This window comes from Halichoerus grypus, chromosome 2 (genome assembly GCF_964656455.1).
Source record: "Halichoerus grypus chromosome 2, mHalGry1.hap1.1, whole genome shotgun sequence".
Lineage (NCBI taxonomy): Eukaryota > Metazoa > Chordata > Mammalia > Carnivora > Phocidae > Halichoerus > Halichoerus grypus.
In genome coordinates, this window is record NC_135713.1 from 149,937,408 (window position 1) to 149,955,930 (window position 18,523).

General features: G+C 44.3%; 1 protein-coding gene across 1 annotated transcript in view; it reads right to left on the reverse strand.

Annotated features, from left to right (window-relative positions):
• Nucleotides 1-2,033: 2,033 nt before the first annotated feature.
• The window catches only part of UBE2G1 (ubiquitin conjugating enzyme E2 G1), a 99,979-nt gene continuing 83,489 nt past the window's right edge, over nucleotides 2,034-18,523 (reverse strand). Inside the window, exons 5-6 of the mRNA XM_036078415.2 lie at nucleotides 14,957-15,078; nucleotides 2,034-5,065 (exon numbers count right to left, since the gene is read on the reverse strand). Coding sequence (XP_035934308.1) covers nucleotides 14,992-15,078 — 87 coding nt within the window. The 3' untranslated portion in view covers nucleotides 2,034-5,065; nucleotides 14,957-14,991. The remainder of the gene's footprint in view (nucleotides 5,066-14,956; nucleotides 15,079-18,523) is intronic.

The following is an 18,523-nucleotide window of genomic DNA, read 5'->3' on the forward strand; positions in this document are numbered from 1 at the left end:
TGGAAACTCACTCAAGGGCTCGAGTACTTCCTCATCACAACCTCCCTCAGACGCAAGCGCAGTTCTCTTAGAAGGGCCCGGGATAGAACCCGATCCTGGGCCCTTGTCTTCTGAGTGTACTCTTAACTGGTTTGAAAGCCCTGAGCTACGGAGAGGCCTACAAAGCATCGCTAGTACTGGACGAACTAACAACACCCAGCAGGCTTCAGTGGAGATCCCAACATTAGATACGACCGGAAATAGAGACATTTTGAAAAATCTGAGCACTAGAACAGGGCTCAGTATAGACCTGGTTAGGGTTTTGCTCAGATGAAGAGGAACTTGGTGTGGAGTTATCCGGGACAGGGAGCATGAGGTGCGTGAATGGTAAATGCTGACTGCCTTAAGGGCACAAGGGAACAGGGTCTTCCTGGGGGAGAAGCACCATGTCACGGTAGAAAGGGGAAGGGAGGGAATCACTAGACCAGTGAATTGGGTTCAGGTACAAGCCTCAACATACGCACGCTCTGACTTTGGGGAAACCGTCCCTGAAGTAAGGGGTGACAGCACCCGCTATGCAAGTGAGGCCGTGGAACTGAATCCCGGCTGTGAAACTTACTTGCTCTATAGTTTTGACACACTGACCTGAACCTGTTTCCTTATGAGAAACCATTACTTTGGAGGATCCTTGTAAGAATGGGACTACATCCTTTATGAGACACACCTGTACAAGCCTGCCACAAAGTAGAAGCTGGATGAATAGAAATAGGATTTCTAGGGCTCCTAAGGAACACACAGCGTGATCATGCTTATTCCTAATGAGATACTGCTGGGAAGGGAGAAAAACCAAGTATTTTGCCTAGGACTTTCTGTGCAGCTCCTAGGTCTAAGATGTGTCTGCTTTTTGTGAAAGCCTTTTCCTTCTCCTTTGATTTATTCCATCTGTGTGAATAGGATTCAAAATTTTTTATCATTTCACTACAGCTCTGGGGGGCATGCTGGTTCAATGAAACAAAACCATAAACCCTAACCCTACCTTGGCAGTCCTGTTACACACACCTGAAACTGAGCAACCAAAAATGCCTTATCCTGAAAATAGTTTGCTCTGCAAACTGAATTCCTGCTGGGGTTTGCAGTCCTCTGAAAAGGCCTGTCTTTATGAGGGTGAGGGAGAAAATCAGCGGGTCCTTCTTTAAAGCCCAGAGCCTTGCACACAGTAGACCTAGTCCAACACCTGTTTCTTCGCATTTGAAGCAGCTTGTTTGCTATAACCTTGGGCAGATGATTGTGCATAAAACTGGTATCTAATGTTCAGGGACATCATCTGGATCCTTTTATAATTTATTTCAAATGTATTTATCAGGAAAATTAAATTTTGATGATGACCTCCCATCTGCTCTCAAGGATTTTCTTTTCTCTAACTCGGTTCTGATTAGAGATCTGGCTTCTTGTTCTTTTCTCTGGGAGGAGGAGACCTTCACAGCCACAGGCAGCGTATGTCCCAGCAAACACCCCCTCACAGTTGTAAATCCACATGGTGGAAAGCTAGGCAGTGACATCCTATTAAGAAAAAAAAAAAAAAGAAAGAAAGAAAAAGTACTCAGTCTTGCCTCTTTTCGCCGCTAACTTACTAAGTGATCCTGGGCAGGTATTTGGGCCACATTTGCCCATCTGTGTGGAGGGAGGGAGGGTGATGCTTGAGATGGTGCGTGTGGTCTCTTCCAGTTCACTTTCAAGTCTGGGTTCTTAACCTTCTAGCTTATTATGCCTGTGGTAGAGCCAATTCAGGCCGAAGACAAAATCCCCAAAAATGCCCTAAGTCAGCAGGCACACAACCCTGGTGAGGAAAAGTGCTTGGTCCCATACTGGAAATTTTAAGACTGTTACATCAGATTGGAAGTCAACTTCCCACCCTCTGGTTCTTTCTTTAAATGAAGTTTTAAGAATTCATTATCAAGATTCCCCTGTGGACCTTTTGGTATCATGTGCTGTTTAGAAATAATCCCACAACTTGCTTTTGAGACCTGCATCCTAAAACCAAAATAGCTCCGTGATACAGCCTCTAAGTCATCATTTATTGATTTACAGAGCACCCACCACATGATGGAGGTGCTTTACAATACAGCAAACATCACAACAGAACTCATAGTTAAATACAATCAACAAGTTACAGAACTAAAAAAAGCTGGAATGAAGCAACATTATGTCAAATTTCAAAGATGCTGAGAAGTGGCAGGTACAAAGAAGGTAATTCCACCAACTGGAGACCAGACAGGCAAAAATAGATACACAGGCACCACAACCCAAAATGTGCAGATTTGTAGAGGGTAAGTGAGCATATAGAATAAAATTTCACAACCGAGAATGAAGGCCATTAAAGATACCAGGACACCCAAGTGATCAGAGAACCAGTGGAATCGCCTCACAAAGAGACCGCCTTGTAATGACAAGGAAACCAATCTCACGTGGATTTTAAACTCACAGAAAAGAGGCCAGAAAGCCACTGAGATCATCCATCCCATTATGAGCACAGACTGAAATCTATAAGCCTTTACAGGAACTTGGAATCAATTTAGGAAACAGCCAACAATTCTAAAACCCATTAAGACTGTATAGATGTTGTTGATAGTTGGCACAGAGTTAGGGAGAAAAATCCTTTTCCTAAAGCAGAGAGGACTCACCTCACACTAGTGATGAGGCACTGGTGGGACAAAAGCCACCTGGATCAGTGTCACCTGAGAGTGGTTTAGTATCAAACGTGGAGGCGTGAAGTTCACACTGTCAGATGAACACGGGGAAAGGCACAGGTGACGCCCCTGGCAGAGGAGAACAGGTCACACCACCTCCCAAGGCCTGTGTGTCCCCATGTAGCACGCCAGGGCGCCAGGTGGAAAGGAGCATGAAGGGAGGGGCACTGGTTCCTGGCTCTCCCTTCGACTCCCCTAGATCTAGCCCCAAAACACACATGGTTACACCAAAGTACCTGCATGAAAGTGGCACTTAGAGTTCAGTAAGAGTTGTCCCTGAGTTAGTAGGTCATTTGCTGCTCCCTGAAGAGTCAAATCCCAGGTTTTAACTCAACAGATCACTAGCAGAATCACAGCAAGAGGAGAGCAAAATCCAGTCTCCGTTCTGCCACCAGCAACCATGTGAACAGTTTCTGATTTAAGAGTAAAAGGGATTGCATTTAAATCCCAGGCAGGTGTGCAGTACCAGCACTTTGGGGCAACGAGTTTTACAGTCTTTGAATAAAAAAAAAGTCACAAATGAACTTCTTGAAGAAAACCAGCTGCAATGAATCAAATCAAACAATTTTCACATTCAGTCATTACACATTTATGGGTTTTTATAATGCTTCAGAGTAAAGAACAGACAAGGATTTAGAAAAATCACTCTCTACTGTGTCTACATCCTCAACCATTTTACTTTTGCTTAAAGAAGGACATGCAGAGTCCACAAGGATGGGTTACTTGTAGGGACCCTTTCACTCTCTGCCAAAGCATCTATCCAAGCCCCACAGAGCAGAGACACGCCGATTCTCACGGAATCGTGTCCCATCTGGTACTGTCTCCGTTTCTGTCCCTTACAGGCCAACTACTACACTTCCCAATCCCAACCTCACACCCAACACAGGGGAACTTGGGCCTGCCATTAACACTGCACACGTTCACTTCGTCATTTCCTGAAGCTGTTTTAGAAAACATGATATGAAATATACTTATGCTCAAACACTAATAAACTCCAAGTGCACTATGTCAGTGACAGAATCTATGTGTCAAATAGCAAAGCATTCACACCCCTATAATGCTTTGAGATCCACATAAGAACCTAGATAGAGCCCAATACATACACTGCCATGGCCATGGGATTTTCAAGTATTAAGTCTGTTTGCATAAGGAATCAACCTGAGATTTTTCTAAACTGCACTTCTCTGGCATTCAGTATTATAACCTTCATTCAATACAATAAAAGCCAACAACTTGACAATTATTGGAAAAAAATTATATTTTGGAAGAACTCACTACATAAGGTGACAGAATTCCAAAATCAAATTACATGAAAATATACATCGCAATTTCTTTGTACAATAAGTGAGAAAAATCTGCAATATAGAAGAACAGAGGCAAAGAAATACGGAGGGCCACGGAGAAAGGGGCGGGAGGTCAACAACGTCTGTAAGAGCAAACCCACAAGTTAAGCAGAAAGCCTGCAGCTGTGCACACTAATCCATCCAACCTGAACGCCCAGGAACGAACGGGAAGGCAAAAGCAAAACCAAACCAGAATTTTGTACTGTCTGGGGCAAATTTCAGTAAGTTGAATTCTGAACCAACTCTTTTTAGTTCTCAGGGGTGACTGAGTTCAAGAGCTCTCAACAGCCAAAATGTGGTATTGCTACACCCGATCCAAGAGATGGTGCAACTAGAGTACCAAACGACAAGCACCTAGTGATGACCACTCCTCTGAAGTCATCGTTAAAAATCAAGTAGTTGCTTATTAAGTATTTCAGTACTGGAACTAAATGATTTGAAAACTTTCTGGCAGAGAGAAGAGAGAAAAGCAAAGGGGAGTGTGTCAAAACAAAGAAGATACAAAAGTTTAGTAAGTGAAAAGAGTTTAATGAAGCCTCAATGGTTTAAAGGAAATTAAATGGAAACTTTTAATCCTAATTGTTTTTCATCTGACATGCTTTAAGGAGTCTTTTAAAACTGATAAGAAACAATGAATAGGGAAAGAAAACCTGCTAAAATCTTTTAGAATTTACACGATTCTTATTCTACTACAAGAAAGCATTATTTGGTACAAGGTGTATTTGTGGATGTACATGAATAGTATATATATTATCCGGATCATGTTGTGCTATGTACAGGTCTTTACAATTCTTCCTGAAGGTTAAAACAGTTCATTAGAATTCAAAATGCGTAATCCTCTGTAAGTTGGCACTTGTTAGGCTCTTGTCAGCTCTGATACTGGCATGTTCTATTGCAGCCCCGCTCCAGCCAGTGTCGCCAACTTGTTACAACAGAAGTCCAGCAATAGGTGGGTAGAGTGCAGGAAAAACAGTGCCATGTTTCTCAATTGGAGACCTGCGACAAAACAAACAGCATCACATAATGAATTTACAGAAGAATTAATTGATTAGAAATTTTTATTTGTATTCTATTTCTTTGGAAACAAGTTCTTAATTTCATTTTCAGCTCACTTTTGTGCTCATCCAACATGGTAGCCACATAGGCCCATTTTATTTCAAATTTAAATTATAGTAAATAAAATTTACAATTTAGTTCAAGTGCTCAATATGGCTAGTGACTACCATACTGGACAGTACAGATGTAGAATATTTCTACCTATCAGCGCAGAAAGTTCTATTGTACTTCCCTACTTTACATTGTTTTCAATATCCCAAATGTCTGTCAACTTATATTGCATCTAGAATCAAATACAGAAGAACTACTTACAAGTCAAGTGATTTGGAAATTTATTAAGTATTTAAGGATATTCAGAGAAACAACGTAAGACTGCCATACTTCCCAACTTGTTGAATTTTATCCAACCCTATAGGTTCAGTCCAAACCCATTTTCTACGTGAAGCTGCCCCCAACGGACCCTCTACTCCAAGTACAGGTACTTCTATTACTTTGCATCTGGCCGGTCTCATGCCCTCAGTCAGCCTAGAAGTCAAGAACCCCATCTAAATAAAAGCAACTACTATCTTATCAAGCACTTATTATGTGCCAAGCAAGTTTACAAACTTATCTCAGGCAGTGTTCATAAGCACCACACGAAGGCGTTTCCCCCTGTTGTATAGAGAAAAGTGAGACACGGTGGCACAGCTAATAAGGGGCAGGGTTTCTTGCTCAAAAAGTGAGAAAAACACTAGGTTCAAGTTCAAAAAAAGAAAAAGTAGTCTAAGTTAGGGGCGCCTGAGTGGCTTAGTCGTTAAACATCTGCCTTCGGCTCAGGTCGTGATCCCAGGGTCCTGGCATCAGGCCCCGCATTCGGGCTCCCTGCTCAATGGGAAGCCTGCTTCTCCCTCTCCCACTCCCCCTGCTTGTGTTCCCTCTCTCACTGTGTCTCTCTGTGTCAAAAAAAAAAAAAAAAAAATCATAAAAAAAAAAGTCTAAGTTAATGATTGGACTTTCCTTCAGAGCTGTTGTTACTGTGTGCTCTGAGTACACAGGGGAGCAGGGAGGGGAGCAGGGAGGAGAATCCTGTTCTTCTATCAGGTCCAGATGTTCCAGAAACTCACACACCTGTTCTGCCTGCCAGGCACAGTGCTGGGCACAAAGAACCTGAACAGAAGATGACTGGAGAGTCAAAGGACATAACGTTAAGCTCCTAACAAAGAAGCCAGGCATACTCAGAGTTAGGACAAATATTTAAGCCACACCAGAGTGTGTCTTCTAAAGGCCTGAACGAATTTATCAACCTCACCATCACCCAAATTCAACCGTACCAAAGCTCTGTTGTGGGTAGAAAGCAAGCTGTGGGCCTACCCACATGTGGCCCTGCATGTGCCCATTTCCCTGACGTGGACCACCTCCCCAAAATAGCGCCTGCAAGGCAGAATGACTGCTCCATTTCCTTCCAAAGGGGTTGTGCTGGTCAACGCTCTCGGCCGCTGGCAAAGCCAGGAGCGCACCAGAAATGCGCACATCACCTTCCACAAAAGCAAGCTCTTCCACTGGTGCACAAACACACAAAATGTGCACGGATGTTTCGCTGGAAAATCTAAAGACATTACTGAAACAAAGACACATCATTACCGAATAGGCGTTATATAATTTTTAGGTGATGTTACTTGAATGTTCTTCCAAAGACTAGACCAACCACACCCAAATTAGTCCCTGGCCATTTAATCTCTCAGGGCTGAAACAGAGCTGGGTACAGAGATTCTATAATCATTCCCCGAGGATACAAACAAGAAATTTCAGGGCCATGAAACAATCATTTTAAAAACTGTGTCTGTGTAAGGTTTTAAAAAGAAAAATACTCCAGAGGGGACTGACTGCTCAGTCATTAAACACCTAAAATCAGGCAACCCAGCTTTAAATAGCATTAACTTTTTCAGCAGGAATAGAAAAATCTGTTTTCTCCCATGAACAAAATGTATTCTAAACAGGGAAAAAGCCTCAGTACAGAAAAAGCAAGTCTGTCAAGTCTTTTCTCTAGCAAGATAAATGTGCAACTGAATCTCCTGGTCACACCCTATTTATTTACATTGATGGTCCTGACCTCTGACAGTCATTTATGTTTTGTGTGTCCCATTTCCAACTTAAACTACATCTGCCTGTTATTAAAATCACATACACTTGATATTAATTGAAATTATATCAATTGTATGTCTTTATGAAATAACCTTAAGTATCTGGGTTTTTTTTACCTCAAAACTTCATATTATTCCCAATTTTTAACCTACAAATCTGGAGATGGTTCACCTCTAAAGGACATCAGTATCTTGGTCTATTTATTTCTAAAACTAGAATCAAATCAATTTCCTATGTGGCTACACAATTCAATTTTTTTTAAAGTCTAAAAAAATACATATCAGGCAAGCATGCTTCCAAATAAAAAACACTTTTGATGTTAAGGATAATAACAAAAGTAATTCCTCACTCAGGAGTAAGTGCTTCCAGTAATCTCAACCGTTCTTCACCGAGAGCAGTCCCTGCATGTGGGGGAGCTTCCCCTACCTTCCACACAGACGCCCCCGGCGCCCCTCGAGGCGGCAGCTCCCCACCAGCAGCCCACTCCTCTTCCGTGCCGGGGCACCCATGACCGTCCACAGCCACTTCTCTGCTGAGGCCCGAAGCACCTCACAGCCTGGCTCCCCTCCTGTGACCCACCAGCCCACGGGGCTGCTGCTTCCTTCTGCCCTGAAATGTGGCGACCGCGTAAGAGGCTGTCCCTGGCCCTTCTAAGTGAACCTCTGTCTCTACTCTGGGGACCCCCAGTCTCGGCAGGGCCATTCCGCATCCGCAGTGTGCCATGTGCCACATACAGCATGCTCTCCTGAGACACCACCACCTGTGCAAATGGCAGGAAATGAACCAGAATCATCAACAAGAACTGAAATGCTCAGGGTCACCTGTTCTTGGTGTCAGCTCCCACTTCAAAATACAAACCTTCATCCTTAATGATCTGCGACTGTTAAAAAGCAGACCTGTACTATCACATCAATACACATAAATCCTACTGAACTAGCAAAGTCCACGTTAAAATTTTAAAAAGTACCCTACGTCTCTGCCCGTGTTACTATCTACACACGGACATCACTTGTGTGTACGTGAGCGCTGGGGGGAGTCCGATTTCTGAGGATGAAGCTACCGTGTGTCAGTGGTCACCTCCAGGAACAGACCTTTTCCTCACATGGAGAAGCTTCTGTTTCCAGAGTGTCGTCATGCCTGCTTTGTCCCTGCAGCTGGGGACAGGAGTGAGGACAGAGGAGGGGCAGCGATGAAGAGGCAGGCAGGGAGCAGTGACAGAGGCAGAGCCCTAGCTCGCACGGGTGAGACCGGAAGACGCTTCCAGAAGGATGACCAACAGTGTCAAATCAAACAGATTAAGAGTCAAAACTCCATTAAGCTGTGGACGTGGCCAACAGGCGGTCCCCACTATCCCGATCAGTCTACCCTCCTGCGGGGAGGAAAGAAGATGAGCCCAATGTGCTCCAAAGCAGACAGTTAAGGGGAAAAGGCAAAGCCCTCTGTTTCCCAGTGCCCTTTTCCTCCCAAAGTGAAGGACCACTGCAAATTTTATGAATTTTATGTATTTCTTCAAGTCCCGGCTTTTAAAAAAGCTCTTCACCACACAGCGAGTAAGTTGTACTTTTTAACTCAGATGAACAGTACCCTACTCGATGCTGTTTTTTCTTTTTTGCAAATTGCTTTTCCTACTCAAGACTGTTGTTTGAGATTTAACCACCTGGTTACATATAACTAAGTCTACACTACACACGCATTAGTTGCTGGGTAATATTCCACTGTATCAATCGTAACTGACCAATGCTGCTGCGGGGCCTTTTAGAAACTACACACGTGCTGCAAGCGCACACGAGCCAGCCTGTCTCCAGCCACAGCCCGACCCCGCGGAGGGTGCACGGTTCAGACCCCGAATCACCAACCTGCTCTCCAACGCGGACGCGCCTCCACTCGTCCCGTACTTCAAGGACACCGTTTCCCCAAATCCTCACCAACATCTGGGTTTCTCAAACATTTTGATTTTTGACAATCCAGTCAATGTGATGCTACCTTCCTGTACCTTCGTATTTCTGATTACAAACGCAGTCATTTTTCACATTACCTACGCAGATCATTTTCCTTTGTACTGCTTGTTTTCCCACCGATTTACACAAGCTGGTGGACATTCTAGATACAAATCCTGAACACCAGATAGACAATCTTTTCCCAGTCTGCTGCTTGTTTTTAAGTTTATTGTCTTGTCATAATATTTAAGTTTTCGGTTTTGACACAGTCCAATTTATTGATTTTTCCCTTCTCCAGGTGTTTTCTGTGCCTAACAAGTCCTTCTCTACCTTGATATTCTCCTTTATTTTGTTCTAAGATAGTTGTGTTTTTCATACTAAATCTTCTGTTCTGGGACTTACTGGGGACAGCTAACAAGGTCGGGCAGGTTGCTGGTATCAGGGGGTTGCGGTTCAACAGCCCTGCAGCAGATACGGTGGAGTGTTTCAGGAGGTCAGAAAGGCTTAACATGGCAGGAGTCTTGATGTTCAGAAGCCTGCGTGAGACGCGGGGGCTAAGCCTTCAGTGACCCGAGCATGAAACCCACCAAGGATGCAGTCTGCTTGGGATCATCACTTATACCACACATGGTCTCGACTAAGCAGTGGAGAGAATATGCAGCCCCCGCCCCACTTGTGCTTTTCGCTTTCTCTCAAATAAATAAATAAAATCTTTTTTAAAAAATGTTGTTTTAAGCCACAGGATTTTAGACAATTTGTAACACAGAAGTAGAGAACTAAAATAATCCCTCTAGCCTTAACGCAGAATAATAAGATAGTCTTCTCGTCTGGGGGCCCAGAATGTGGTCCTGCTGCTGATCTGTGGGATGCAAGGATTCGCTTCTCCCCGCTGTGTCCTCTCTTCCTCCCACCCCACACCTGAATGAGAAGACAGATAAGGCTGTTAAGGTCTTTATGGAGGATGAGGTATAAATACCAAGAAAAAGTGAAATAAGGAGACAAACTCCTAGACTCAGGGCCTGGGGGAGGGCAGAGTGCTCCCGTCAGGCAGGAGGAAGACGTTCGAGGGGTCTGTTGTACACCAGTGTGCATAAAGGCAATACTGCAACGTGCACATAAGAACTGGGAAGAGGGCAAACCCTCACGTTTTTTTACCACAGTTTTTTAAAAAGTGAACTAAATAAAGTCTGGATCAAGTTCCTGAATAGTAATACTTCCATTTTTAGAAAACACAAGTCATGGATTTGGATGTAGATTTTTTTAAAACAATTTTAAATCTATTTTTGTTGAACCTCAGGAGTTTTATTTCACATCTACACCCTATGGCATGACTAAAGCTGCTGAGGACACACAGAAACAGCACGCTGACGAGCCATCAAGAGAACCAGCCTTACGAAGAGTCTGAGTGACCGGCCAGCCTGGCTATACCGGCGGCAAGGAACCGGGTTTCTGTGGCCTCGCCTCATGCGTGACAATTATGTAAGGACAGGGCATGTGAAGATCACACAGGCTCCTCAATCCAACAGCAGCGTACCAAGCTCCGTGCATCGGTGGGTGAGTACAACACAGACCTGCTTTTAGAGGACATGAGTTAAGTCATGGATTTTGATGTGAATTTTTTAAAGTCCAATTTTCAAAGGATTTCACTCTTAGTTAATCCAGATAGATGACTGGGCTCGGGTGCTTATCATGGCAACGTACTGTAGGCAACAAGAAGAGTAAGAAAACACTCATCAGTGACTGCGAGTTAAGGGCTCTGAGCCTGTCAGGCTGGCGGGCGGGTGAGTGGAGCATCTGTTTGAAGAGCAACTGCTTCAGGAGAGGAGATGGGCCTTGTCCCAGCACGTGGCAGAGCAAGGAGGAGACGCGTTCCAGAGCCCGGGCGTGGAAACTAGCTCCCTCCCGGCCGGCACTCAAACACTTCCCGAGTGATGGGGAGATGCAGCCCAGAGAGAGAAGAGCTACAGGAACAAAGGGGGAAATGACTAATAGTTTTTAACACACAACAGGTGGGACTGGGTACTTGCATGCTGGTCTAACAAGTCTGCATTAATATGCATCAATCAGTGTTTCCCAGGGAATGTCCATCTCTGCCCACAGGTGAGTGAAAGGATCCTCCTGATGAGCTCCCAACTGACAACAAAATACTAATTACTTTATTCAGTTCTTATCAACGAAAGACACACACACTTCAAGGACGATCATTTTTTACACAAAAGCCTGAGCTTAAACAGTAACTACAATGAATCATTCACAAAATTGGTGTATTAATTTTATTTAAAATTCCACTCTATCAAGGACTCCAGCTGCCGCGTGCTCTGCAGCAGTGAGAGCCATCACCACGTAGCTGGCGGACAAGCAACACGTGAGGAGGATGTTCTGTTACTGACTTTCCAATTATTGCTGCTTTACTCTTTAACTGGACGTTCTCAGTTCAGTGTCATCATTCACAGATCATATTTTCAACTAACCTATTCCATACAATGAGGTATTTTGAATCAACATTATTTTCTGCCTCTATCTTTTTGATGAGTGCACTTTACTCTTGGGAAGTATACTTTAAACACACGTGTGTGTTATGTTCCAATATAAATTAACTCTAATCCCACTAGCAAAGGAGAGAATATATAATCCCTTACAAAATTTGTTTGTGGCCCCCCATTAGTATGTATTTTATTTATTTAACTAATTTGCAATATACTGTCAAGGTAAATATAATAAAATTCTTGGTTATTTCTTAAATTTATGAAGTACTACTTATGAGATAAAATCACGTGTACCCTTGGCTTCAGTATCTGCAATTCTCTGTCGTTGTCCAACTCTCTGACTTTGAAACCGTGTGGGTAAGAGATCCCTAGGACATGGTCACATCCACGCAAGAACCCATGCGAAGAGCAGAATGGACACCGGGCACAGCGGGGGCATCCAGGACAAGCATCCGGATGAAGTACAGGCAGGAAAGCACACAGTCCCAGCAGACTGAGACGTGGTCTATGAACAACGGTAGGAAGCAAGGACCATGGAGTAGATGGGAGGAAGGGTGAGGGAGGGAAATAAGGACAGGATTATTAACAAAACATAAGCAGCTTAGACACAACAGGCTGGTGGAAAACAGAAATAATCTGAAGACCGCAGGTTGTTGCTATCCTTGGTCGTAACAGAGAGAAGTAAGGTTGACAGCCGGCATTTCTGGTCACTATGAGGAGATCAGAAACCAGGGACATCAAACATGGAAACAGGGCAAGTGGTGGGTAGACTCAGTCTTACTTCTGATTTGCACCTTTGCATTTGATACAGTTCATCATAAAAATAATAAATAAAAATGAAAACAATGTGATGCTAGTTTAGGGGTAAGATAGGCCAACTAATAAAACACATTAAGGTCAGAAACAGATCGACACATACCTGGAAACGTAACTTCCTAGTATAACCGACCCTGAGCATCGGTGGTGAAAGAACCTGCCGACAATCGCAGCAGCCAATGGTCGTGGCCTGGGGTGCGGGCAGGGCCTCACTGCACACCAACCAATTTCAGGGGCTTCAACACATATACCAAAGGCAAAGCCATACAACTTTCCCAAGACAAGATGTAACAGGAGCTTTCTGGTGGCAGAGAAAAGCCAGAACACAAGACACAACCCCGCACAGGAGAGGCCTAATCCCACTGCAGTAAAGTTAAGAACCTCTGTTCACCGGGGCGTCTGGGTGGCGCAGTCAACTGAGCGTGTGATTCTTGACGTCTGCTCGGGTCGTGATCTCAGGGTCATGAGGCTGAGCCCTGTATCGGGCTCCGTGCTCAGCACAGAGCATGCTTGAGACTCTCCCTCCCTCTCCCTCTGCCTCTGCCCCTCCCCTGGCTCAAGTGCACATGCCCTCTCTCTCTCTCTCAAAAAAAAAAAAAAAGAATCTCTGTTCATCCAGAGATTCCACAAAGAAAGGGAACTGACCAGGATACAAATCCAGAAGCTAACAGAGGAACAGCCCAAGAACAGGAATTTCCCAGGGAAAAGGCCAAACACATGAAATGATAGTCAGCTGGGCCGGCCACACACGTCAGAGCAAGGGCTCACTCCACACCCTTCCAGATGGAAACTTCACAGAGGTCTGGTGGGATCAAATGCAGGGAAGGATCCAGAGTAAATGAAATCCGTTTCCTTGTGAAAAGGAGTATAAATAGATGCAGAATTTTGGAGACAACTTGGCATTACCCAGTCCAAGTGATGTGCACAGACCCTTCACTCAACAATTCCAACCCCACGAACACACCCGGAGGGGCTCTCCCTGCGAACATGCAGCAAGAAATGAGACAGCCACACTCACTCTGTCAGCAAACACAAAGCAAAACACACAGATGAGAAACCTCTCCCCACATCAGAGGATAACTGCAGTCGAATCAAGAGCAGGACAGTGACTCATCTAATGAGGTCCCACATGACAGTGACAACAGATGGGTACAACCAGACACAACACAAACCAGTTTCAAGAATATAACACTGAGCAATACCAAGTCACAAAGGAACGCATACACGGTAGTCCACGCACACACAGTGCAGCGTCCTACAGCACGCTATTTAGGATATTACAAACTGATGAAATGATGAAGGAAGAACTGTGGTGAACACAGAACTGAGCGTATGAGAAGAGGCTGGGGCAGAAGAGGGGAACACAGGGTAAAACAGGTGGCAGGAACAGGATGCACCATGACTTGTGATCCTTTACATGCTCCATGTCCTAAATAATTTTATCACCCCAACATTTAAGAAGAAAAAAAGAAAGAAAAGAAACCAAGTAACTAAAATGTCACACATTTGGTCAGTGGCCCACACCATGTCCCCTTCTATCCTTGACTCCCTGGACGTAATAAAAACCTTCGGACAGATGGTATACAATACAAGGGAAATTTTTCCTATTGGCCCTATTAGTTATGAACAGGGAGATAAAGACCAATGAAAACATGGAAGGTAGGGGTTCCTGGGTGGCTCAGTCGGTGAAGCATCTGCCTTTGGCTCAGGTCATGATCTCAGGGTCCTGGGATCGAGCCCCACAACAGGCTCCTTCCTTGCTCAGCCGGGAACCCACTTCTCCCTCTCCCTCTGTGCTCTCTCTCTCTCTCTCTGCCTGTCTCTCAAGTAAATAAAATCTTAAAAAAAAAAGAAATTAAGAAAGAAGACATGGAAGATAGATGTTTAATGGTCTTGCCAGTTTATTACAAAATATGATCTTCCTTTAAAAAAACAACTTAGGAAGGGCGCCTGGGTGGCTCAGTCGGTTAAGCGGCTGCCTTCGGCTCAGGTCATGATCCCAGGGTCCTGGGATGGAGTCCCGCATCGGGCTCCCTGCTCTGCGGGGAGCCTGCTTCTCCCTCTCCCTCTGCCTACTTGTGTTCTCTATCTCTCTGTCAAATAAATAAATAAAATCTTTAAAAAAAAAAAAAAGAAAAAGAAAAAAAAAAAAAACAACTTAGGAAGTGAAACTTCGTGTCACCCTTTACTATAAGCCACACTGAAGCAAGTACCATCAGTGAGAAGACAGAGATCACGACCCCACACTGGCCAGTGAGACAGATACCTAGTGCAAGACGCGGAGTCTAGTGGAGCAGAACACACATGGGTCACATGGTTTCTGCTGAGAAAACAACAGACCACTGGACACTCCCACTAAAGAAATGAAGCTAGTAAAATCAGGCACTTCAAAAATCCAAATCACACAACTTCCAAAAATGTATATGCCATTTATCACAAGGCAAAAGAGTAGGATTTTAAAACGAACTCACCCTGAAATAATGAAGTTACAGCTGTTGAACAAATGTCACTCAAAAGCAGTCTCTTGGCTTTTTCTTACACAGCGGGCAACTTTCCTTTTGAATTCTCCATTTCTGTCTTCCCTCCATTCTTTCTGTAGATACAAAAGTAACATGAAGTGACTTTATCCAAGCTCTTCTTACAATCTCAAATACTAGTTTTAATTTTGAATGTTAACGCTTTGGCATCATGCACACTTTTAAAATGCTGAGAAGTTGGTAAGTCAGAAAAGTAGTCAAAAAGTACTTTTGCCAGGCACTCTGCTGGGACACAAGAGCAGAAATCCCTTAACCTGTACAGGCACAATTCTCTTAAAGAAAAAAGTCCATAGGGGCGCCTGGGTGGCTCAGTCGTTAAGCGTCTGCCTTCAGCTCAGGTCATGGTCCCAGGGTCCTGGGATCGAGCCCCGCATCGGGCTCCCTGCTCAGCGGGAGGCCTGCTTCTCCCTCTCCCACTCCCCCTGCTTGTGTTCCCTCTCTCACTGTGTCTCTCTCTGTCAAATAAGTAAATAAAATCTTAAAAAAAAAAAAAAAAAAAGGACAGTTTCATATTACTGGAAAAGGCCTTACAGGTAAGCTATTCAGGCCACGGGAAGGACTGCCGGCTCCCTCTGGAGGCTCCAGAAACTACAGCCGACACAAAGGCGAAATTTCTTCTGGAAAACCAAAAGCAGATGGCAGAGAAATGAAACATGGAGCAGAGGAGAGAAGTCTCCCTGGAACCAGAGCAAGGGAGGGACAGGGCCGACCGAACAGAAGGCACAGTTTAGACAGAGTCACTAAGATGCAGGAACGAAAACAGAGATACAGCCCAGCAGTTTGGCATTTTCCTCCCACCTATATCCAAAAGTCTAACACTTTCCTGAAAGAGTGATGACCGTTTCGGTACACTGAGAGACACTTATATGAAGAGCTCTCTCGATGTAGGGCCACTAGCGTGGGGCCGAGGACGGAACCGCCTCTCCAGTCTGGAGCTCAGGGTCTGGCTCACTGCCTGCACACTGGAGTGGAGCTGACGCTATGTGTGTGCACGTGCTTTCCTAGACCTGCATGTCCTATCATCTGGAGTCATGCATGCACAGCTGTGTAGAAAGCCTACAGGGTTCTGGCACAGACTTCAAAATACAAAAGAAACACAAAAGAAAACATTGGCCTCAGAGAATGACCAGAATTTAACTTTGAAAAATCTAATTAGAACTCGCACAAGATGGAAGAACTATTAACTTCATCAAACAGTGACAAGATTTTATGAAAAAGGAAATTAATGCAGAAAAGAACAAGCTACTTAAAATTAAGAGTAACACCGCCAAAATGAGAATTCAATAGGAACTCAGAATCAGCACAAGTTTAGATGAACCAGAGCACAAGAATCAATCTGGGCAGCAGCTACAAATCCAAATAAGGAAGGGATATACACTCAAATAAAAAATTAATAAAAAACAAGAAGGAAAGAATACTATACATGAGGGAAACTTCCCAGAGCTGAAGTCCTGCAAGTACACGCCGACCACAGGAGTCCCCCCACTACCCCCAGCCGCGGCTACGCTCTCTGTGGGCTCAGTTGCCCACGGCCGACCCTGGTCTGTCCAGGAGCAGACGGTCCCCCTTCTGACATAACACCAGAAGGTCAACAGGAGCCTCAGAGTCACTCACCCCGCTTCATCTCGTCGTGAGGGCACATGATCCCCTCATAAGGACAGTGAGCACAGGACACTGAGGTACTGAGAGCCCCACAGCACACGACTTTTATTGCAGTGTACTGTTATAACTGCTCTATTTTATTATTAGTTATCGCTGTAATTCTCTCACTGAGCCCGTAAGCTGGACTTTATCATGTGTATGTATATATAGGAAAAAACCTGATGCACATAGGGTTTGGTACTGATCCCCGGTTTTAGGCATCCGCTGGGGGACTTGGTAACACACCACTGATGAAGAAGGGGGAGTACTGTACAGAAGTGAAAAATCTTAAACTCTACACAACAACGTGAAATTTCGAAGACCAAGAATCAGAAAAGAACCTGAAGGGAACAGGGAAAACAGAGGAAGAAAGAAAAGGTCACCCACAAACGCAGAAGAGTCAGCCATGCATCAACTTCCTCATCGGCAACAATAAATGCGAAAAGATAAATTCTGTAGAAATCTGCATTCCTCCCCCAGAATTCTACAAACTGTCACTTAAGTATGAGGGTAGGGGGAACCCTCCTACACTGTTGGTGGGAATGCAAGCTGGTGCAGCCACTCTGGAAAACAGTGTGGAGGTTCCTCAAAAAGTTGAAAATAGAGCTACCATATGATCCAGCAATTGCACTACTGGGTATTTACCCCAAAGATACAAAAGTAGGGACCCGAAAGGCTACGTGCACCCCGATGTTTATAGCAGCAATGTCCACAATAGCCAAACTGTGGAAAGAGCCAAGATGTCCATCAACAGATGAATGGATAAAGAAGATGTGGTATATATATACAATGGAATATTATGCAGCCATCAAAAGGAATAAGATCTTGCCATTTGCAACGACGTGGATGGAACTGGAGGGTATTATGCTGAGCGAAATAAGTCAAACAGAGAAAGACATGTATCATATGACCTCACTGATATGAGGAATTCTTAATCTCAGGAAACAAACTGAGGGTTGCTGGAGTGGGGGGTGGGGTGGGAGGGATGGGGTGACTGGGTGATGGACACTGGGGAGGGTATGTGTTCTGGTAAGCGCTGTGAATTGTGCAAGACTGTTGAATCTCAGATCTGTACCTCTGAAACAAATAATGCAATATATGTTAAGAAAGAAAAAAAGAAGAAGAAGAATGTAGCAGGAGGGGAAGAATGAAGGGGGGGAAATCGGAGGGGGAGAAGAACCATGAGAGACAATAGACTCTGAAAAACAAACTGAGGGTTCTAGAGGGGAGGGGGGTGGGAGGATGGGTTAGTCTGGTGATGGGTATTGAGAAGGGCACGTTCTGCATGGAGCACTGGGTGTTATGCACAAACAATGAATCATGGAACACTATATCTAAAACTAATGATGTCATGTATGGGGATTAACATAACAATAAAAAAATTTATTAAAAATTCAAAAAAAAAAAAAGTATGAGGGTAGGATAAAAACCCTCCGAGACAGGTAAGGACCCAGGTCTTAATTCCTACATAGCCTTCCTGAAACATGACTCTCAGATGAGGTACAACAACAGGAAGAAGTCAACCAAGAAAAAAGAAAGAGGATCCAGGAAACAGATAATCCCATCCAGAAGAGCAGGAAGGGGAAGTCCAAGGAAGATAGACATGCAGCAGTCTGAGCCAACCTAATACGAAGCCCAAGGATGGAGGGATCCAGGAGAGGGATGTCCAAGAAAAATGGGGGTCTCCTGGAATAGCTATCACTGACTGAGAGGTCAGAAAAGCAAACAAACAGAACACCTATGAAAACATGGCAAGGTGTACAATGCGAGAGGGAAGAGCAGATGTGAAAGGTAAATGCAACTATGTGCAACCTGTGGCTTAAATAGGAGACAACTGGTTAAATCAGCAAGAGCAGCAGT